At 38.4% G+C, this 24,088-nt stretch overlaps 3 protein-coding genes across 11 annotated transcripts in view; 1 reads left to right on the plus strand and 2 right to left on the minus strand.

Annotated features, from left to right (window-relative positions):
• The window catches only part of LOC129370265 (serine/threonine-protein kinase WNK2), a 47,157-nt gene extending 42,467 nt beyond the window's left edge, over positions 1-4,690 (minus strand). For 3 of the 7 annotated variants that reach the window (XM_055046113.1, XM_055046114.1, XM_055046110.1), the window contains exons 1-2: positions 4,090-4,688; positions 2,913-3,734 (exon numbers count right to left, since the gene is read on the minus strand). In XM_055046113.1, coding sequence (XP_054902088.1) covers positions 2,913-3,542 — 630 coding nt within the window. In that variant the 5' untranslated portion in view covers positions 3,543-3,734; positions 4,090-4,688. Of the gene's footprint in view, positions 1-2,912; positions 3,735-4,089 lie in introns of all 7 variants that reach the window. The other 4 variants (XM_055046117.1, XM_055046115.1, XM_055046118.1 and 1 more) reach the window with 3 other exon arrangements.
• A 2,639-nt stretch (positions 4,691-7,329) lies between these two features.
• On the plus strand, positions 7,330-16,179 carry LOC129370267 (ninjurin-1-like). The gene is made up of 3 exons (XM_055046119.1): positions 7,330-7,368; positions 12,185-12,422; positions 15,845-16,179. The coding sequence occupies exons 1-3, from the start codon at positions 7,330-7,332 to the stop codon at positions 15,985-15,987; spliced, it is 420 nt and encodes a 139-aa protein (XP_054902094.1). The 3' UTR covers positions 15,988-16,179.
• A 930-nt stretch (positions 16,180-17,109) lies between these two features.
• Positions 17,110-24,060, minus strand: LOC129370427 (caspase recruitment domain-containing protein 19-like). 3 transcript variants are annotated; one of them, XM_055046410.1, is made up of 6 exons: positions 23,875-24,060; positions 22,127-22,213; positions 21,259-21,410; positions 20,833-20,892; positions 19,621-19,686; positions 17,110-19,537 (listed from the first exon to the last, which is right to left on the minus strand). In XM_055046410.1, the coding sequence occupies exons 1-6, from the start codon at positions 23,910-23,912 to the stop codon at positions 19,425-19,427; spliced, it is 516 nt and encodes a 171-aa protein (XP_054902385.1). In that variant the 5' UTR covers positions 23,913-24,060; the 3' UTR covers positions 17,110-19,424. The 3 variants fall into 3 exon arrangements, with proteins under 3 accessions (XP_054902385.1, XP_054902386.1, XP_054902384.1); XM_055046411.1 differs by having other exon boundaries at positions 21,259-21,415; XM_055046409.1 differs by having other exon boundaries at positions 21,259-21,415; positions 22,127-22,272.
• Between the last annotated feature and the right edge of the window lie 28 nt (positions 24,061-24,088).

A 24,088-nucleotide genomic window follows, 5' to 3' on the forward strand; every position in this document is an offset into this window, starting at 1 on the left:
AACGTCGCTGACCTCCAGACCAAAGCATCTACCATAAATCTTGCTGTCCAAATGCTGACGCTTCTTTGAAGAGCTACTGGACTGCAGGTTTGTGATCCCGACACCACCCTTGGTGCAGAAGGACTGCACACTGCGGAATTTCCTCCCAATACAGCGAGTGCTTGCAGACGGGAAAAAAATAAATTACGCTTTCGAGAAGTCTTGCCAAGCCATGATCACTTTTCTGCGATAAGTATTTCCTGACTTTAAAACGCTGACAGAATTTGCAGTGATTACTCTGCTGCAGCCACAGTGCTGGCTTCAGTTATAAGGAGACAGCTGAAGACGTTTTCCCTGATCCATTTGATCAAATTAAACGGGTATAACATAGACCTCAGACTGGACTCACTCGGACAATTGACATTTTACCAACCAGGAGTTTTACACAAGCACAGATCAATGGGGCAGCAGAGTATTTCATGTTAAGGATGTGGCTTTATGTCTTACTCCATCAAGAAGAGATCCTACACAACAGGAGTTCTGGTTATGCAATCTCTGCATGGTGGACCTATATGGTTTGACAGCCTCTCAAGCCGTAGTTCAAGTGGTATTTTCTTTGTAATTTGATGTACAAACTCTGCTTCTGATTTTACCAACTGAGTGGGTCTACTGTGAAAAGAAAATCTAATCCAATCCAAATGAAGGAAAATCAAAAAAAGGAACAGTAAAAAAAAATTAAAAATTTGCATCTTTTAGAACATTTCTATATTTTCAATCCATTTGTTTCAATTATTTTTCTTATGTAGTTTTTGTTAGAAAAAAAATATAAAAATTGTATAAAATTTGAATAAAATAAATTTCAGAAATTATCCAAGTCTCAGACTACATCTAAGACAAATTTCTTTCAACTCACTAAAGTTTATCTGTTGTATCTGGAGATATATCGTAGATTAATGGAAGATGTGGTGGCCATTTTGACGGGGAGAAATTCCTCAACAGCCTAAAACATATCCATCTTTCTCACACCAAAAAGAATAGTTACCTACTAAACTACTTATCAAGAACTGCCAGGTAGTTAAAATTTACCAACCAGAGTTACATAACACAAAGGTCTTGTTTTAGACTTTAGTTTCCCTTCCAAGCAAAGTCTCAAAAGCAAGGTTTCCATGTAGAGTAATGATCTACACAGCAAATGGAAGAAAATAGCAGAAATTTATAAAATATCTTTATAATTTTAGTTGCTCATCCAATAACTACACAAATACTATCTTGTATAATAATAAAAATAATAAGCTAGTGTCAATATCAAACATTGTAAAATAAGAGGTATAATACTCTAGTAAAAACAGTTGGTGTAGATGGTTGGTGTAAAAGATGAAAATGTGAAAATTGTATTATAACAGTTTCTTTTCTGTTAGAAGAAGCTCCTGCAAACGCAAAACAGTTATCAAGCAAAATAGGCAATAGGCCAGTATGCAAAACTTGTGGCAGGTCTAAAGATCACAGTACCTTTTTAAAACTGGACATCAACTCTTGAGTGTCTGTTAGTAAATGTGTCAAAAGGGGAAAAAACAGCAAGCTGCTTCCTGTTCAACTTTGTATCAACACGTGAACCAAACAGCTGCTCTGTCAGGAAGACACCATAAACACTTGAATTCAGACAGCATGATGCTACGTTACTCATTCCTATCTTTAGAGTTCGGCTGAATGATCATATGCATCACAACAATGCAGTCACACAACAGGTTTGGCTTGCACATTCCCTTGTAGCTGCTGCTGCTATAGCATGCATCTCCTCAGTCACAGAGCTGAGGCCACAAGCTGCTGCACAGTTCCCAGCAGGCCACAGCGCACCTCAGCTGCTGTGTGTCTGTCCACCTCCTGTTGCACAGAGGGAGGGATTTAGGGTATAGAACCAGTCATAACATGCAAGTCCAGCACTGTCCACTCCAGTAACTGCTCTGTGGTGTCACAGAGTTACCTCGGAAAACTGTAATAGCTAAAAATGAAGGTTGGTGCAATATGATTTGAATCCATCCTCAGCAATTTAGCAAGATTGTAGAAAATAAACCCTGCACATGCTTGCTATCTTTAAGGGGTCAGTCATGCCTACTACAGTCCCCAATAAGCCTCCTGGGAGATTGAGGGACAGAGATAATCCCTGTTAGTCTCCAAAGGACGGAAATAATTAGTTAATACCTTTGTAAAGCATTAAGCTGGAGATTTTCCCCATTTGTAAAAATAAAGAACATAAAAGTTTTATATACCTCCACATTAACCTAGTTTTTAAAAACATTTAAGATTCTTTTTTTATTTCTCCCTGAAGACATATTTATTTTTAATGTATCTTTAATATAGTTCTGTTTAGTATGATGAACAAAGTAAATAAGCAAATAAAGTAGAAAAACAATTAAGAATTTTTCGCTCTGTTACCTCTGATCAGCAAATTATGTTGTAAAAAAAAAAAAAAACATCCCGATTTCTTTTTCCAAATTCTTAGATATATAAAATCTAATTTTTAAAAAAATCCCACCACTTCCAGCCTATAAGCACATCACATGTTTAAGCCTAATACGATTTAGAAGATGCTTTAATGGATGAATGGAGGTGCCATTCAATAGGGAAAACTCCCACTGCAGACAGAAAAATATTTCAAAACTATCAAAATCAGAAACGTTTTCGTACTGGAATTTTCAAAATTTGTTGATTGATATATGGATGGATATGAATATTTTCCTGTTTTTTTTTACCCAAATTTAACTAGTTCAGGAAAATACTTGATTCAACTTTTCTAAGTTAAGAAACCTGTGAAGACCTGTAAAAAGTTCAAATATAGAGAAACTAAAACTTTCTAAAATTAAAGACCTGTTTTTTTACATTCTTAACAAGACATACAGAACATATGAATGAAATGAACATTTGTGTTGCTTTACCTGCAGCTCACACCAGGCCACCTCCACCCAGGTGTCGGTATCCAGGCCTTTGTAGACCGTTTTGAAAGACCCTCTCCCGAGCTCGATGTCAAATTTAAGGAACCTTCCTCCTGGAGATGTGGAGACCGCTTTCATCTCTGCTTCCTCTTCATTTTCCTCACTCACTGCCTTAGTAGCAACTTTACCACCATCACTGCAAGTAACATTCAAAGCATGTCCAACTCTCTCCTTGTCCTCATCCGCACTGGTGCTCTCTGTTGCACTGTCTTTTTGCCCACACTGGCTTTCAGTGCTGGAGCTCTCTTGAATCCCACAGCTCGTCCCTCGTGTCCTGTCCACAATTGATCTCAAGTTTATGTTCAGGATTTTGCTCCGGTTTTCAGTTTCAGGGGCTTCGTAGGATTGCTCATCCGTGTCTGAAAACCACAGACTTCTCCTGATGAATCTCTGATGCCCATTCCTCTGGTAAACAGAAGAAGGATCACTTCCACCTCTCACTAGAGAGTCCACAAGATTCACATTTGAATCACCCATGGGCCCATGCATATTTATGGCGAGATTACATTGAGAATTGGGTACAGATGAATGCTTGGACTCTGGGAGAGTCCCACAGCTAGCCTCTGGCTCCATGGTGACTTAAAAAGTTCAGTCACTTTGGTTTCCAGGTTCTTCCAGGCATGGCTTCAATTTCCAAATGCAGATCTTTTTTTTTTTTTTTGCAGATGAATACCTGCAGCGCCCACCCGGTGACGCAGTTTGTCAGCAGAGGCCCTAAACAGCGCTGGGATGGATGACACAGGCGAGATTTCATCAGATAAAGAGCTGCAAAAGAAATACTGACACTTAGTGAAGTAAAAACACAACATACATATAAACCAACTGAATAAAATTAACCCATCTCCTGCATTTTAGCTAAAAAAAAAAACAAACAAACAAACAAAAAAAAAACCTCGAGACAAAGTCTGCAGGTGTGACTCAAAATAGAAGCAAATTATTTCAACAAAACCGTATTGTTTGCAGAGGCCATCTTCGTTCAGGTGCAGCAGAAACTAGCAAGCTGCAACTTCAGTTTAACGAAGCTAACCGTTCACACGCGCTGAATACACTCACCCCACGCATCAAACGAACCCTGTGAACCAACACGAGCAAATGTATACACGAAAACCAAACAGCTTACCTCTTCAAGAAGGAAAAGAAAACGCTGAAAGGCAAACGCAGCGCCGGGACGACACCTTACACAGCAGTCCGAACCGAACCTGTCAGGTCCGCAGTTGGGAAGAAAAAAAAACCTCGCTAACGTTAGCCGGCTGTCCACGGCGACGAAGAGGGTGGACTTTCTGAACGCCCTATCTCAATATTAAGCCCATTTTCACGCACGGGAGTCAAACACCGTAAACGCCAGCAAATCCTGAGTCAGTCCGGGCAGCACATTCCCTCCCCACTGCCGAGGGTGGAAGAATGACGAATGTGATGTATTTATCAAACGACAAGTCCTCGCATCCTTTAATATTAGCAGAGCTCCCCGACCGACTGTTTGTCAGTAACTGCCGCACGCTGAGGCTGTGGGCGAATTAACACGCGGCTCGGTTCGCGCCGCGGGATCTTTTTCAGCTCTTCTGTAATCTCCCCGCCAGGTAATTGCAGCACGCAACTGTATTCCCTTGTCGTCGCCTCTGCTCAACGTTGGGTTCGTGCGCTGCTGAGGCAGTGAAAATGTGTTTCCCATTCACTTTGCTTGGCTCCACGCCCCTTGTAACGACCGCAGGGACGGTCCAATCACGCAGCACGCCGGGGCTACCAGAGAGACAGCCGACTCATCACATTGTTGCACCTTCCAGCAGAGACAGACACGAATTTAACAAGAAAAGACAACGACTGGTTGGCTGGGGGACAGTGAAATTCATTTTGAATTTGAAACACCAGTTATAACGCGATGCAAGCCTATCTCATTTGTATAAAAGCGAATTAAAACACTTTTGTTATGATCGGGCCAATTTGACCCGTTTCGATTTTTAAGTTGACCAAAGTGCAGGTTATTCTTATTTTTTTCCATGACATTTTGTGACTTTTCCTCATCTAGGGTCATGAACTTCTGAGTAAAATCTGGAGTCTTTGATGTGTTGAGAAGTGTCTGCACACAATTTGTGTACAAAGATGATGTTGTGGGTCATTTTGACCCAGACATAAAGTAGCCGTTTAAAATACAAAAAAAAAAAAAAAAAAAAAAAACATGCCTCTTTGATGTGATTGGTTTTGATTGCCTCAGAAAAGCTATTGAGAGCCAGGTGTGTGTGGAGCAGGGACTTTCTCTTCCCTCTCCTTGTCACTTTTACATGCCCTTTCTTTGAGAGATACACCCAAAATGAGCTCCAGAAGATTTACAGCTGAAGAAGCTTCATTGAAGATTTTGAATTGGGATAGCGATGTCGAAGAAATTTCGAAACGGAAGATGCCATTGATGATCCAGATTGTCATTTTTTCCAAGATGAGGAGGATTCAGAGGACGATTCTTCATCAGATGAAAATCAAGAAACGCAACAATCCTCGTCCACAAAGGGGACGAGGATGGTAAGATGGGGAAGATGGTAAGATAAGATGGTCATCATCACCACACCAAAGCCAAGGCAGATTGTCATCTTCTAATGTCATTAAAATGACTCCTGGTCCAACAAGTCCCCAACTGCCTTTTATTATGTGAATACACAAAGAGGTTGACTTTCTCACTCAGACATGCAAACAATTGACCAATTGACATGCAAACAATTGACTCCCAGAACATCCTATACTACAGGATGTTCTGGGAGTCTTCCATTGATGTCCCATTGTCCCAATGATGACCACTCTCAGGATACAGATAAAGATCATCGTGGCTCGTTAACACAGAAATGTGTGAGACATCTCCAACCCTCAAGAGAAAACCCTAAAAGCCAGTTAAGAATATACAATAAAGGAAAGGGAAAGAAAACAACACACGGAATAATATGAAAACATAACCATTCAATATAAAAGTAAATGAACTAAGATAATAATTTTCCTAACACAATGTCTTTGGAGACATTTCACATGATCTCTTGTGTCATACGATTTGACAACCGTGACACCAGAGCTGGTCGACGCGGGAGAGACAAACTTGCAGCAATCAGAGATGTCTGGAATAAATAGGTCGAAATCCTGCCTTTATTCTATAATCCTGGACCCCATGTTACAGTTCAATGATATAGTTTTCAAGTTGTGTATCTGTTCTTCTCATCTCTCATAAGTGTGCACTTAATCTAAAATAAAGTTCTGACTGGTTTGACTTCATTTTTGACTGTTTTCAGACGAATCACACAATACGGGTCAAAATGACCCGCAACATCATAAATATAATTATTTCTCAATATAATAGAAGGGTTTAAGCGCTATAAAGGCAGAAAGTAAGCACACACACACACGCACACACACACACACGCACACACACACACACACACACACAACACACACACACACACACACACACACACACACACACACACACACACACACACACAAACAGCCCAAAACTACAGATTTTGTTTGTTAAAGAACTGCGTGAGAGTTCAGACACAAAATGTGAATTTAATGACAGCAGTTGTCATTAAAAGCTTCTAGACAGACTTTTTTATGAACTTATCAAGCTCACTATAATTTATCAACTTATTGGACCAAACGTGATGGTCAGTTTTCCTGTTTGTTTCGTTGCTTTGTTGAAAAGCAGCATTAGTAAAGTTAAAGCCAGATTTTGACTCACGTGTGTCTGCAGTGACATCATAAGACAAAAGATCAAGCAACTATGAAATTGCCAGTCCTTTTTCTTGCTTATAACTATACTTTTTGAAGTATAACTAAATTGGGGCAACAATTCAGAATCAAGGAAAATAAATGGCGCTCTTATATTGGTTGCATTACAAACCTCAGGCAACTGTGTGTCAAAATAGTAGATCTCTGATGAAGATCTAATCTAATCATTGTCATCTGATGACTTAGTAAAAAGAGTTCACCTAGTGGTAGGGCTGTGAATACTTTCCAAAGCATTGCACTTGATGTTTTTTTTTTTTTTTATTAACCTATATTTTTGATCATTGAAAAATAATATTGTGTGTGCTTTTAGCACAAGTTTCTTATGGTTCTAACATTTGCCAGTTTAGTAGGCAGATATGATTATATCTTCACATGGGTTTGTTGCAAAAGGCTAATAGTTGTGAATGACTTCCTACGCCTATCAGAGAGACAGACTGTTGTGGAGGGTTTACACAAATTTACGATGCTGTGTCACTATATCAGTAAAACTAAATGCGTAGATGTTGCCCTGCCAAGGATATGGTTGCAGGTACGGTCCTCCTCTCTCTTTTAACGGGATAGTTTACAGTTCAGTTTGCAGCAGCTTGCTTGCTGGAACATGATGAACGACAACAGCAGCAGGGGAAGTGGAGCCGAGGTAAGATATCTGAAATCATTTTTCCTCAGAAAAGATCCCCAGATTATCCTGCACTGAGCTTTGTTTTCAGGTTGTACATAAGTGTTGGTCTTACTTGCAAACTGCACAGTTGCAAAATAAAGACAAAAGCAATGTTAGAATCTGTAGATTTAATGATGCAGAAAAGAATTAAATATATAAAAGACCTGAACAAATGCTTAGATTGTGAGAAAATGGGGCTAAATTAATTGCAGCAGTATGCAATCTTGCTTGCATTTGTTTTAGCTCACCTTTTTAACCATAATTTTTCTTCTTTTGCTTTCTGTTATTAGATTGTAAAGAAAAGGAATCCGCTACATGTGGTCTCTATTAATTGAATATACTTTGTTTCATACACTATATTAGCTAAAACACTGCAAACTACAGTATATAACAATGCTGTACGTATATTTTCATGTACCTACATGAGTCCATTCCTGAAGCAATTCAACTGAGATCTGCAAGCATGGTAGCTCAAGTGACATTCATGGTCACTGCGACACTAAGTGACCTTATAAATAATGAGCACCCTTCTTTGTTACCACTTCACTGACCTAAATGCACACATAAAAAAGACTCACATACTCACTTCATAAGGCCATGATTCCTCCAGCCACACTTGGACGTGATAGTAAAACTGCATCTTACAAAATGTTTGTAAGCCTTATGGTTTATAAGGCAATTAAAGCGTCCATTTGACAAGTAATAATACACTGAAGTCCAAAGCTGCATCCAATTTTACAAGGCAGGGAAACAGACTTCTCTATGCCATCTTTGCAGACTCAATCTCTATGGGTCAATTTAATTTCATATGGATGTGTGTCTGCGTGTGTGTTGCTCTGTGCACTTTTGATTGGGGAACAAGGCAGGAGGAAGACCCTGGTTGCCAGAGATACTTCCGTCTGTCTCTCAGAGCTCAGCCAGCAGATGCAAAATGTAATACCCTTGCGTTCGAGAAAATGAACAACTGATGTCATTTATAATGTGTCTCCCACCCGCATTGATCTAGAAAGAAAGAACAAATCCGTGGTTGTTTTCTGGGGCGGAGATCCGACATGCGGACTTTCCACAGGCTTTTAATATCCGCGACTGTTTTGCACTGAAATCTAATACCAATCACAAGCAGACACAAAGGCTTTTGTCTTATCCCCCCCAAAATGCTTTCTGCTTCTTTTTTTTTTTCATTTCATGCATGCTCTGAAATAAGTTTGTATTTTACTCTTACAGTGGCTGGATGGGCCACATTTTGAGAAGGCCATGTTTGCATTGCTCTGTGCGAGGCTGTAAAAATAAAAGCCCTACAGAGAATCATGGAAATTAGATTTACAGCTGGGTCGATCTTCTTCTGGAGACGGGCCAGAGTTTGAGGTGAGTGCAAAGAGAGCGCTGCTGACGCAACATGATGGATGGAAACCAAAGAAGTGCTTATACATGAGGGAAAAGTGAGGGGAAGACACAACAGAACAATTAGGTTAATTTGGTCTTTCAGCAGCTGGTTCAATTAAAAATAATAAATGCAGGGGTCTTACAGTGTCTAAAGTGATGGATATTGTTCTTGCATGTCAAGCACAAAGCTTAGTGGTACTGAATAATACCCGAAGCATAGTTTCTCAGAGTTCGACATGCAGGTATTTGGGTTAGAGTGTGTTAATCTGTGTGACAACATGGGAAAAGGTAAAAAAGTTTGGGATTAAGAGTGTAAGTTTGTGAGTTCAGCTCTATTGAGGGGAAGTCAGCCAAAACCTAGGTGGGATCTCAACAAACAAAGAAGAAGCTGTTTCATTAAATTTAGCGTTTGGGTTCACTGTCTGGAATTTAAATGCTTCAACATTCCCCACTATTGTGCTCTCTGAATAATTGTCTCATTTTCAGATTTATGACTTTACACAGCTTAATTTAATCAGAAGTGAAACTTCAAGGTTATTTATGTTGGATATTAGGGATAAGAACAATGCAAAATATTGTATCAAAGTGAAGTAGAAGGAAAACAATGCATATTTTTCTATTTTCTGATTTTTTTAGATAAGGATGTAAAAGTATTGCTGTACGACTCTGTACATGTGGAGTTTCAGTTTTTGCCCATTCTTCTATGAAAACATAAGTTTGAAGAGTGTTGTCAAACAACAAATTTTTGACTAGACTTTGACTGGGCCATACTAACACATGAAGATAAAGTTTTTCATATGATTGTACATTTGGGCTTGCTGTTCCTTATTGAGGGCCAACAAAAGAAATATAAAACAGATAGAATTCTATTACAAAATATGAAATGTTTATTCAATACATTGTTAAACTTTCTTCATCACAGTATGGTTTCAGTTAGACAGAATCATTTTGAGAAATACAAAATTTTTTTTGACTAGCAGCTCCTGAGAACATGCCTCTCGGCCTTTAATGTCCGAATATAAAACTAAAAGAAAATGGTAATGGGGACGTGGCTTTATTAGTATTTTCTGAGAAAAAACTCTGCCACAGTGCTTTTAGACACATTGACTCCATGTTTTCCTGGCTCTGATCTCACAACAGGTATTATCGCCCTGTGGTCTGTTGACTCTGGGATAAAGCCCTGTCTTTGAAAAGACTGTGTCAGTGTTTTAGAGCAGAATGGTTGACCCTGACACATCACGACAGCAAGCTGTTTGTGGCATTTGCCCTAAATTCACAGTAACCAGGACTCTACACTGCATCCCACTGTTTCCAGTTAAATGCAGGGAAGCATTCTGTGGGTGAAGTGATGATTTGAAGGACAAAACAATAAAACCTGATGGCCTATTTAAGGACAGAGGTAAAACTTGATCACAAATGTAGCAAGAGGTTTTCTTAAGTGCCAACAATCCCACTCCCTCTTAGTTTGTGGTTTCCACTCAGACATCAAGTCAACCAATTCAAACTGATTGTTGTGAAAATCTTGAAGCCACTGTTATTCAGCTGTAGCCTGATCTCTGGCAAATTAGAGGGTGCTGTTCTTCTTGTCTCTTTGTCCTTGGAGCAGAGGGAAGATAGTTGTTAACAGTGCAGTGGTTTGGCTAATCTCTGACAAGATGAGCATTCTGCAGCTGCGGGGTTTGTTATGGGAAATAAGAAGGCGGGTGGTTTGGCGGTCCGGAAGAAGCTGCTAATTACTGAAAAGCCAGAGAAAGCGCTTGCCTGTGCCTTGACAGTATTGAATCTCCAATCTGCAGAGTGGTTGGATCGGGGTCTTATGTCGGTAAACAGAGGACCTTCTTGGAAATCTATCAAGAAACTCTGGTTCATTTTTACTATTTTTGAGCTTTCAGCTAATAAACAAGCTAATCCAGGCCTGCTGACTCTGTACAATTTCTTCTTCAGAGTGCAAAGTCCACGAGGATGGAGTGGACTCACAACAAAACCCAAGCTAATCATCTGTTACATAATCACTGCCCACACAAGAATCAATTCAGTGGAAACTTAACATATCTCAGAATACATGCTGATCATTCATAGAGAGGATGAGAGCCTGGCAAAAGTATTCATACCCCATAAGCATTTTCACAATTTGTCACATTGAAACCACATATATCAGAATATTATATTTCATATGATACAGTGCACCATCATGAAGTGGACAGAAGATGAGACATGTTTTTTTTTTTTTGGTTCTTTTTTTATAAACAGGTATTTGAAAAAGTGTGGCATTTCGGACCACCTTTTGCTGTATTTACAGCTGCAAATCTTTCTGACTCTCACCCATTCTGTTTTTTCAGAATAGGTCAAACTAAATCAGATTACATCTTTAGGAATCTTTTGGCCCTGCCTCAGATTCTTAATTGAATTTAGATCTGGACTTCGACTCTATATCTCTGTTTGTATGTTCAGGGTGGTTGTTGGTTGTCCTGCAGGTTTTCGCCCACCTTTGTCCTATATTGAACTCCATCCATCTTCCAATCAACTCTCTGGCCTGATCAGTGCTCCCTGAGATATTTATAGCAAAGCTTGTGGCATTGTAGACTACTATAAACTAGTCAGATGAGACAGATTGTCTCTAATTTTATTTATTAATGTTTCAACATGCAAGTTTTGTTTTCCTGTCACTCAACAATTTTGCATTAATTTCTGTTGGAGAATCACACAAAATGCTCACAAAAACAAATTAAGTTTGTGGTCAGTATGGGACATTTTTTTGTGGTATGAATCATTATGGCACTGTATATTATTTATTTTTATACCATACAAATGATGTATTTTCATTGAAACAATTCCATGTTTTATTCAGTCCATACTTGCAGTTAACTCTAATTATTTTCAGTTAGAGTGGGTTATGAGTGAAAGGTCAATATGTCTATTCGTGCTACAATCTTAATTGGAGGCACAGGACAATTAGTCATCATTGCTTTGATTTGTAAAGTCAACAGATTATGAAACAGAAGCATTCAACTCAGGGCAACAGAAACAGGCAAAAAAAAAAGAGATCAAAAGAAAGAAAACATGACAGAAAAAAGAGGGAAAAATGGAGAAATGTTGAAGTAAAACTCATTTTTTAATCCTCAGATGCTTAAAATGCTTGTGAACAAGCTTTACCCTTCTTGCTACACTAATGGTTCTGTTTTTAAGAGTCACTCTTCGGTAATGGCTGCTTGTTTTTCCAATTAGTTCAGAACAGCAACCAGATCCCCTGACGTCCATGCACAGGAAGCGCAGCATTACTGCTTGTCCCATCACCGCACAGTTTTCCTCTGTTGATTGACCAAAACATGAGTGTTTGCTTTTCCATTCATTTCCATGCATTCTTTTCAGATTCATCATTTCCAAGTCATTTCTGCTTTGGTTTCTTGATTAGGCCACCCATCCTGATGCTCAGCCCAGTGGACCACCCCTCCTGAACATGAACCACTATGCCAATAAGAAGAGTGCAGCTGAGAGCATGCTGGATTTGGCTCTGCTGATGGCCAACGCCTCGCAGCTGAAAGCCGTGATGCAGCAGGGGGCGAAAAGTTCCTTTTACACCCCTGTCGTCACCCTAATTGCCATCTCTCTTTGTCTGCAAGTCACAGTTGGGATCCTGTTAATCTTCACAGGTAAGAGAACAGATTAAGCCTGAGCTTTTCTGAGGTGTTTTTGTTTTTCTACATCCCTTCGTTTTATATGCCCTTTATTGCAGACCTCAGCAAAATCAATGCCTGTTATTTTACCAGTTTTTGCCCCACATGAACATCAGTTCCACAGGTACTGACAAATAACCCATTTGCAACCAGTCTTTTGTTGTGACCGTGGTAACCAGGTCATGGTTGACAAGGTTTTTAGTCTGTCAGCAAATGTGGGAGTCAAAGAAGAGAGGTCGCTTCTGTTCCTTTTGGCATTTGTGTCAAAACGTGTCAATAAGTGTCTGGAAATGTGCTGAAATCAACAGAATTTACCATAAGAAAACATAGTATACTGTATCGTCTGTGTAGAATAAATTCCTTATAAACCACAATCATATATTTCAGGTATTTATAATTATTCATTTTGATGACAGTGAAGGAGAAAATTTTGGGTTTTCAGTTGCTGTCAGAGTTAGGATATGTGTTAATAAAAGTGCCAATCCCTGAAAGGAGTGTGAAGAAAAGACCATTTGAGAGTTTGGAGCAAATTTCAGTGTGGAGGAACACAGCTGGGATCGGTACTTTACCATTTTACCAGGATATGAACCACTTCTGCTGTGAAATGAAATCAGCATCTCCAAAAAGCTATTTTATAGAGAAAAGCATGAAGTGCTCTAAAAGTTCCTCATTTTAGTTCACTTAATGCTATGATGCACATCAAAAATACATATCTGTAATTTGCTTTTAACCCTCTCCAGGTAGGGGTTACAGATTTGCAACAACTTAAACAGTCTTTTCAAGTAATTTGAGCCTGAGAGGGTTAAACAACCAACACCAGGGGCATGTGATCGACCTCCCGTGTTCTGAATATATATATATATATATATATATATATATATATATATATATATATATATATATAATTATATATATATATACATATATATATATATATATATATATATATATATATATATATATATATATATATATATATATTCCCTGATGCCAGGGATAATAACCGTGGCATCCCTGACACCACAATTATTTATTTATTTACGTTTTTTATTTTTTAAATGATTATATATAGTTACATAACTAACTGGCAAGCAGAAAGCGGTGAGCTCAGAGAGGAGACACGGTTACAGGGGTATTTTGGTATTGTTTGCTTTTAACAACCACAATTCAATAGTCACCATTTATAGGTTAGATAGAATAAAGAAAAGTCATTGGATTACAGGTTAGACTCGGCAGACTCCACCAAATCAAACTGCAGGTTGATGAACTTTCATGAGGTCACACTGAATCACCTCAGCTCCACCAGAATGAGCTCATAAAGGGAGGCATGCTGTCATTTTCCATAAAAGAAAAACTACTTTATCTGCCTCCCTCTGAATCTGTGTTGACCTAAAAATAGTAGTAGGGCAGATGCAGTTGACTCTTTTATTGAATTTCTGCAAACCTCAGACACTATACTTTATTTTTAGGTGTAGAATTTGCTCAACATTTAAAGTGGCTGATTTATATCGTAAAACTGGAGTCTAAATAGGAAAAATGTTGGTACATGAGAATTATCAGATGTTTTTTGACCCTTTGATCCTCATGTTTGCCCATTTGGATCTCCTACATCTTTTCTTGTTACATTATATGTCTTTTCTTTTCCCTTTTACTTTAATTATTCTAAATCCTGGAATGCCGCCCCTTTCCATCCTTCCCCTCTTTTACCCATGTGTAAAGCCAGACTAATAGAGCCAGCAGGGCATGATCTGAGTGGCCTACATACCGCTCCCACAGCCCCTCTCTGCCCCTCTCTGCCCCCTCCCAGTTGCATCAGACAGAACACAGTCAAGCAGGGTTTGTGCACCGCTTGACCTTTGACGGTCAGTAACATATTACAAATGCATGCTCACTCAGTCTTTATCTATGGGCAGATTAATTTCTGGCAACACTCATTAATTTGAGCATTATTCACGAGCCGTCCCCTGTGAAGAGAAAGATAACAGTCCTGTTATGTTATTGTAACATAGTTTAAGTTTTACAGGCTCATTCAAGGTCCTCAAAAACAACTATGAAAGGATATTTATGAGAAAGGAAATACAAGCTTCCCATGGCAGGCTTCTGTTGTTCCTCTGTATTGTTTTGCCAGTGCACCATAAAAGTGAATCTTGTTTTATTTGGACGATTGACACATTTGGGTCCATGGTTCTGCCTCAGCTAAATGTACAAAGAGTATCTTAATAGCTGCATTGCGAACATTACATTGCATTACATACACTTTAGTCTGAGGCCTCCAACTAACACGTCCCAGTAAGTCTTCTGGGGAGAAGAGATCAGGATTTGCCTACCGACAAAATTAAAAATAAGGGAAACTAACTCTGCACATCACACTGAGCATATAGTTGATGTTACCTTGGTATGACGCAGTCCTGAAAGAAAACTTTTCAGAGGCTTCAAAGAACATTTGAGGGCAAAGCAAACACTCACCTGGCACTTGGGTAATGACCTTAAACATGCAGCCAGAGCTACAACAGAAATGCTTGGATCAAGTCAAATCACAGATCTACATCCAATTGAGAAACAAACCATCCAATCTGACTAAAATTGAACCATGTTGCAAAGAAGAATGGATAAAAAAACTATATCCCGAGATGCTCAGAGCTGACTGCTGTCATGATGATTTGTGGTTGTTATGGTGTGGATGCAAACACAGAGAGGTTGATTCAGCAACTGAGTTTGCAGAATCTTTTTAAATATCATTAATATCATACGCTACAGTTGTTGTGACATCACAAAATAGATAAAACAATAGAACCAGGGTGTCCAAATTAGAATGACTAACACTGTGCATAAACAGTTTTAGTCTTTATCTAAAACTACTGAACTAAATAACTTTCTAAAGAAGATGGGCCAAGAATTCCTCCCTGCCAATGTAAGACAGATAAGATCCTGCTGAAGACAATTCAAGTTCTTACTGGTGAAAGTGGTTCTGCAAGCTGTTGGATCCTAACCTGTATTTAGCTTTTCAATTACGACTTCTGCACGTTGAGCAAGTTTTTAAAATTGTAGAGCTAAATGCAAAATGAACCTTGTCATATTCACCTGTCTTTAAAGGCTATTGCGGGCCAGATGAAATATCCAGCAAAAACTGAAACAAGAAGTGATAGAAAAATTACGTAAAAGTCAAGTTTGACATTTTATTTTGGTTTGAGTTCAGGGACGGTCTATTATTTTTCTCAGATATAAATAAAACTTTAATCATTAGTCATTTTGTTGTCATTTAAAGACAGAAAGTCCATAGAGTGCTAAAACAGAAGCAACAATTTATTTATGACTTACAGTAAATTCTCCTAAAGACTTGGCTTTCCTCCCTGAATAAGTAGCTTGTGAGTGTTTCTGTGTCCTGACTTTGTCTGCAGTACGATGGAATCTCGATGATGAGCAAAAACACTGGAGGCTCAACTTAATAGAGAACCTGGCTACAGGCCTGGTTTTTATCATCGTGGTTGTCAACATCTTTATCAGTGCCCTGGGAGTCCATCAACCAAACCACAGCAGCTGACCAAGAACACATAAGTATGTTTGTTTGATCACATTATCATCACTTTCAGCCTCTGTCATCATTACACTCAAATCGTCAGCATACCTTTGGTCTTCTGCTCCTCTGAACTAACTTCCGCTAATCTACCTGACCTAAGTACATATTGATCCCTCCAGACTACTGTGGAAGTTTCCACCAACAAACTGAAACAAAATTCAGCCACTGGTCATTTACCAGAAAATCATTGTCCTGCCCTGCTGCAAGCACAGCGAGAGAACAGCGAACCAAACAGAAACAACCATGGTGGCAAAGGTGGGCTGGTGCATCAACAACATATTTGTTGCTGGTGGACCAACAGAAAAGTGGACACAACAACAGTTAGGTACATGTGACTGTTCTCTGTCTGTCTCCTCAGCTGTCCTGCAGTGACCCACGCAGAGCCGATGAACCCTCTCAAACCCAAAAACTGAACAGATTTCAATTTGAGTTGAGTTTATGGCTCAGATCCCAAAGTATGATCAATAAAATAAATACATCTGTGCAGGGTGTGTCTGATATGCATCAAAACTCAGACTCACCTTCACCAATATGTTGTCCCAAAGTCATTTGGCCAAAATATTCAGTCGAAACAAATGTTTGGCTTTAACCAGAATCCATCTGCTACAATCAAAGATGGACTGTGTGTGTGGTTCTCTGGGCTGGCAGCAGCTGGTGAGTCACAATCAACACGAATCAGAGCCCAGCAGAACTGCTCGTTAAAGTGGAGGCTCTAATTAGGTTGTTTCATCTGTGTCACCAACACCACTATAAGTGATCAAGTCAGAGTCCATTTTATGTACTGAAGTGACTGAAACAGAGAAGAAGAATCCATTTTTCATGTTTCCTACATCATTATTGGTAGATCATTTGACCATAAGTCTTATCAGACCAAATAATGCCTGTTTAAATTGCCTGGTTTCCTATTGGGGCTCTTAATATTTCCAAGAACAATTTACATTTATTGATGGTGTTATTTTTCTCTTCAAACACTAAACTACTCCCAAGTGTCAGCATCTATCTGTTGATTTGTGGAGAAGCGGAAAAATTTAGAGGCAGTCCTCTGTCTTTACGATTCCATTTTTATGCAATTTTCAATCAATCAAATTTTATTTGTATAGCACCTTCCAGCAACAAGGCATTTCAAAGGGCTTTACATCATAAAACCACAAATACAAATTCATAGAACACACAGTCAATAGCATTACATTTTGCACAGGAGATTATTGATTAATGTTTCAGGATTAGGTTTCAAAAGCGGCTCTAAACAGGTGGGTTTTTAGAGCTAGATCTAAAGGAACTCCGCATTTCAGCTGTTTTGCAGTTTTATGGAAGTTTGTTCCAGATTTGTGGTGCATAGAAGCTTGTTTCTATGTTTGAAGTTCCTGGCTACAGACCAAATTTCCCCCTCTGTGGACAATAAAGGAACTGAACTGAATTAACTACAATTCATTTTAAGCAACACATCAACACTGCTTGTAGAGAAATAGACTTCCATGATGTTTCTGCCACCACCGTTAAACAATAAGTTTAATAGATTAACAGTCAGGATGATGTTAAATGGTGAAAAGTTTTAACTTTTGTGAACCAGAAAAACCAACGTCACTCTTTGAAATGAATATACTCAACAGTTCCTAATAATTTAATACAATTTCCTGCTATGTTTACGTTTCTGTCTCCCTTTGCAGAAAAGAGAGAACAAATATTTTAAGATTATAGGTGTGTGGGTCCTTCCACTCCCCTGGAGTAGCAATATTTCTGCAAAATGTATTTGCAAATGTTTAAATCCAGCTTTACGTGCTTGTGTCATGCACACAAAACTCTCTGTGTGTGCAAGGGAATGTATTTAATGCTACCTTACATTAACTCAACTTTACTCCTCCACTTTGTCATTATTAATTTATGAGCGCTGTTTGCTGCTTTTTATTGTCATCAATATGGAAGACAAGAACATTGTCTCACAAGATTATGAATGAAAAAGGAGCGCCCTCTAGTGGAAATATGCGTAACCGTAGCCTCCTGAAGTGTCACACTGGTATTAGGCTTTGTACAGAGAGTTATGTAATTGCTAATAAATAAATATATACATAAAAAGAATCAACGGTGTTATTTCTTTTTACTTTATTTCCTAATTTTAATTAGGAAATAAATTATGCTATGTTCCAACATCATTAGAAGGCACTACTATTAACAGGCAAGATATTGTGTATTCAAGAAAACGTGTTGTTTTAACTAACCCGAATCCTGCATTAGGAAACGTGTTGTAGAAAATGTTAACAGAAATGTGCTATAAAAACTAGTGCAACTCAAGCAAAGCATGTTCACACTGACAAACAACCAAACAATCTGGTAGTATGAGTCTAAATGAAATAAATTCAGCATGGATGTCAAACTCCTGCCCAATGAGGTTGATGGGTGTCTTCAACTTTTAAGATTGGAAATTAACATCTGAAAGGAAAGCTCTTGAAGATGCAGAGCCCTTCAGGAGCACTGGAGTTTGGCACTGTTGAATGAGAAGAACTAAAAACAGTTCTGAAGATGTGCAGCTGCATGTTGATATAGTTATGCTATGTTTAAACTAAAAATGGCATTTAATAGTTGTGCACAAATAAGAAATCTAAAAGTCTTTTGAAAGACCTAGAGATGCAGTGATCGTTCATTTCCTATCCATTATTTTTCTGATTTTCTGTGACCTCTGATGTGCTGAACAAAAAAACTACAGAGGTGCTGCAAGCTAGTAGTAGTTTTGAATGACATGTTCACAACCTCTGATTTTTATTAAAATGTTTAAAATGTTTAAAAAATTATCAAGGGACATGCTGTTGGTTGATGCGATCCAGAAAATTATGAAAGTTCTTAGATTTGATTATTTTAATGAGAATGCTTTTTTTTTCTCAGGTACTTAACCCGCTGATCTCTGATCAAGTCAAAGGTAATATTGGCTTATTGTTGCTTCTCAAGTAAATTACCAAGCTTCTGAAGCAGTTTTCTATACTGAGACAAGAGCAGCACCATAACATTGGACATAGGCAATGAGCAGAACAAAGATGCATATGATAAGACCAAGAGTTAAGCAGAAATAGAAAAAAAAACATCCATTGATCAAAGGTTGACCTTTTGTTTTCTGTTAAAAACCAAAGCAATGCATTTCAGAAAACAGCAGCCATATATCAGCTAGAGTCAATATTATCAGTGTCAATCAATGTGCTGTCAATATCAAGAAGTGCACAGCCACCTCACAAATGAATGTAACATCTATTTTGGTGACAGCTGGGCTTTTGGAGGAAATTCAGTGCCTCTTTTTTAAAATATGACTACATGCAGAAACGACGCAAAAGTTCTCTATGGAGGGAGATGTGAAACTGATTTGGCACAGTAGAGTAAAGTAGCACAGCTTGTTCTTTTGAAATATTTCAGTCCTGTTATTTCTGCTTCCCGACCTCCACATAGGAAACGAACACGTCCTTGGCGTCTTTACCAAGTCTCACCGCAGAGCAGTGAAGGAATGCTTCCGTGCATCTGAGTCTCTGACCCTCTGTTAGCAGAAAAAGGGGAGAAAAAAGTTATAGACATATACATAAAGTGAGTGGAAATAAGTTTTCATGTTGCATGACTCACCTCCGTAATAATAGAGAAATGCAATGGCAACTGCAACGCTGAAACAACTCAGAAAGAAAATTGGTCCTTCACAAACGAAAGAAAAAAATAATTACTCAGCTTTTACAAAAATATATTTTAATTACAAGGGTAAAAATATCACAAGGTGGGAGTGCACCATCATTGTTTTCAGAGCCACATTTGAACTGTTTATGATGACTGAAACAATGCAGGGCAGAGGAAGCCCTCTTTAAATATGAACTTAACTCACCCATAAAACCAGAGCCCTGGATGTAATAGGATGATGAATGGTGGGGCAGAATAGTGCAATGGGCCCCACATTCTAATACTTCAGGGGTTAAAGGGTTCAGGAGCTTACAGAGCTTAAGTATGCATCAGTGAAGTGAAGCAGAATCCACACCAACACAAACTGTAAGGACATTACATTAATGAAACATGCCATCAGGCAAGTAGCTGACTTTTATTCCCCAGCAGGAGTACAAAGACAGATTTAAAGTATTAATCAGGATGTAAAGCTTTGTAAGAGTATTTACACCCCAGAACGTCTCATTTTGTAAAGTTACAAAGACAAACTTTGGTCCATTTGAGATTTTGTGTGTCAAGTAGTGCAAATTTATAAAGTGACAGAAAGCAGCATACATGAATTTCCGCCTTTTGAAAAACAAATCTTAAACATGTGGTGTTCACTACAGTGATGACTGCAGGTCATTTCAGGTATGTCTACTAGCTTTCCAGATAATGAGAATGGAAGTTAAATTGTTTTTTTTTTTTTGTAAAATAGGTGAGACTGGATAGATAGAGTCTGAATGGTTTCTGTAAAAATGTCTTTATCCTGCTAGATTTTATTAAAGGTCAGATTTTGACGTGCATGACTAATAACGTAAGTGTCAATTCCCCAACCTCTGCGGTTCCTCCAGAGTTATTAGCTTCTTAGCTACATTTTTTGAGGAATGCTTTCCTTGTCCATCTTGCCAGATTGCAGCTATGTCTTAGCAAACTGGCAGGTGAATTAACAGTTTTCCATGAAATGTTAAAAAATTGGGACATTGTTTTGCAACAGGTTAGGTATAAAACTGCCAGCTGTATACTTGTGTGAAGTATGTTGTAGTTTGTGGTTGCAATGTAACAAAAGTGTAAAAGTTCAGGGTTCTGATGCATGATTCTGTATAAAACATCTCTTATAATTAGCACAAAGCTGGTAACTGGAGTCACCTCTGTCGTTAAGCACATGTCGCTCTGGGATGTCAGCCACATTGATTGAGTCGGTCATCTCTGAAACAAAGAATCATAAAGGTTAAGCAGCACCAGCCACACTTCATCTAAAAACTTCAAGCTGCAGACGACAGCTCTTTGACTGGTGTGTATCTTAAACACGGTCAGCCTACAGAAATAAATATGGACCTTACTATAGCAGACAAGCATTTCTTTTTAAACAGTCAGTCTTTAAAAGTCACAAGATGATGTGTCTGAACACATCACCATGACACACAGGACACTAGGCTTTGTCAGGAAACTGATGTCACAGACTCAATCTGCTGCAACATTTCTGCTCCATTTTATATCTTATGAAAAATGCAGTGTCTGATTTGATAAAGCCACAACTTTGAGAAGGATTCTCACTCCAGCTCAGTGCTGTACCTCTTTGTCTAATTCTAGTGGGCAGACTGAAGTAAACGTCCTCCGCTTGGATGTGAAGGGCTCTGTAGAACTCATAGCATGCATCGTCTCCTTTCTCATGCAGGTACTGCAGCAGTTCACATAGCCGCTCTGTAGTGGGGACTCTCAGGCTTCTGAACTGCAGAGAGACAGACAAATGTACAGAGGAAATATCTGTGACCTCTTTGAGATGGCAGAACCTTTGCACTGTTGATAATGTCTTTCTTTGGAGTCAAAAATAAATATGTCTGCTACTTCTGTGTTAATGTATTATGGAAGTATTGTTTCTGAATGCCTCTTCATGGTCACCAAACCTCTGTAACTAACATCAGAAGCTCGCCACATACCTAGTTGTTGATCGATTGGTGTACCAGGAAAAAGCCTCTTTTGTCTTATCATTAAAATTTTTCTAAACTGACAAAGATTGAGCTTTTCTGTCATAATGGCATATATAAGGAAGGACCCAAGTGTTGGGCACAGGTAGGTGCAGATGATATAAACAACAAATTAGAGAAATTACTTGCAAAAAGTGCAGAAAAGTACCTAAAGCTCATTGTAAGATGGAAGATTTGTGATGCTACCGGCTTTTTACTTTGCTTTACTGGTGTTGTACCTAGAAAAGTGTACAAGAATGGAGGTTTTGAAATACCTGAGTATTATATCTGTTTTTGTCATCTGCAAGATTTGAATCACTAGTTGGCCACCAAAGTGATTCAAATACCATCAGTGTTTTTTCAAATGTATTTGCCTAAAACCAGATGAATCATAAAAAACCTAAACAGTTGTAATTTGCAAGTTAAGAGCAAAGACCTCTGAATATTTATGTGTGCTCAACGATAAATATAATGACCTTGCAGGCTTCCTTGTCACTGAGTATCTGGGGGTAGATCCTGTTGAGTTGCAGCACCAGACTGTCAACCAGTTCAGTGTCCATCCTCTGGTTAGAGCACAGAAACTGAGCGTCACTCTGGAGCTGCTCTTTATAGCATTCCGCGTCTGTACAGCACAGATTAAGAAAACATCAATAAATATAATTTATTCAAAATGAAATTCCATCGCCCCACAACCCAGTTGTCAAGTTCTTTACCACTGGTTGCACTTTGGCTCATTGTCTTTTCTTATTCTTCTTAATCTTTTGATGTTCTTGTATTCTTTTAAGATGAATCTTTAGGCATTTTTGTTGTTCGAAACATTTCCCAGGACTTGTGTCTCAGTGAAACAGCTGAGGCTACAGCTATGTGTCTTTCACATCTCTGACAGAAGGAAGCAAATCAAGGCTAACTTTGTGCTTCAACGGGTTTACAAAGCTCAGTTCCAGTCTGTAATTCAGGAACTAAGCCCTGTGCTTCTCCTCTTTCATCATTTTGTTCAAGGTTATTTCTACAATAGTGACTAATTCTAAGCCACTTCCTTACATTAAAAATGTCAAATTAAGATTTAGCTATTTTTAGGACATGTGGCAACCAGCATTTACTTTTATTTGAAGGGGTTGTGTAACACAACACTTATGAAAAAAGTGAAAAAACACTGTTCTTATGGGCTTACTTCCTATGAAGGACCTGTTTTGCAAAATTCCATTTGCAGGTTTTTGTACTTCTATGTGGGTCTCTACAGCTCCCAGAAATGATAGAAGCTGTTTTCAGATACAAACAAATTGAGCCGTTTCAAAAATCTCCAGATTATTAAGTCACAATCGACGGGCACTGCCCTGTTACCTATAAACCCATGGATCTATCCAAATTTACATGACAAGTTCCTTTTAATGTTAGCAGTATTTAGTAACTTGTACACTTTATTGCAAGAGCCTGTCATATTAGTGGTCTACAGTGTGAATGCTTGAGAACTACTGCTCTAAACTAAAAATACTAGATTCCCATCCATTGATAGCGTGCAGCTAACTGGATAATGCAGATTTTATGTCTCAACTTAAATAGTTAATCTGGTCTGACATTATCCCTGCTCTGGAAATAAATTGCTAAGAGGTTTATTACCACATTTAGCAAAGTGAATACAGATGCAACAAATATAGCTGTTGTTTCACCTATCTATCTATCTATCTATCTATCTATCTATCTATCTATCTATCTATCTATCTATCTATCTATCTATCTATCTATCTATCTATCTATCTATCTATCTATCTATCTATCTATCTATCTATCTATCTATCTATCTATCTATCTATCTATCTATCTATCTATCTATCTATCTATCTATCTATCTATCTATCTATCTATCTCTCTATCTATCTATCTATCTATCTATCTATCTATCTATCTATCTATCTATCTATCTATCTATCTATCTATCTATCTATCTATCTATCTATCTATCTATCTATCTATCTATCTATCTATCTGTTTGTCTGTCTGTCTATTCTTATAGGCAAAATATCAAATAATTTTTTTATAGGAATTCATAAAAATGCATTTCAGAACCATTTTTAAACAGTAAAAAAAAAGATATTACTGCTAACATGTTCTCCTTTTACAATTACATTCCTGCAACACAGCTCAACAAGTGATCAACTAGTTTGATCATGCTAAGTGCGGATAAAAATCGCCTAATAAAAAGTAAACACATGTCCAAGCGTCTTACCTTTGATTGTCAGTTGTGCCATGCCAAGCAAACGGCATGTGGGTTTCACTTTAAATTCCTAGGAGAGACTGTCTCTGTCGCTCACCACGACCTGACCGACCTCCACGGCAGGATAACGGTAGATTACACCCAGACAAACAGCAGGGAGGCAGCAGCTTTCAGCTGCAAACACGGACTCACCCGGGCTCCGAGACAGTTAATCTGATATACCATC

Source organism: Poeciliopsis prolifica, unplaced genomic scaffold (genome assembly GCF_027474105.1).
Source record: "Poeciliopsis prolifica strain line A6 unplaced genomic scaffold, Auburn_PproV2 SCAFFOLD023, whole genome shotgun sequence".
Taxonomy (NCBI): domain Eukaryota; kingdom Metazoa; phylum Chordata; class Actinopteri; order Cyprinodontiformes; family Poeciliidae; genus Poeciliopsis; species Poeciliopsis prolifica.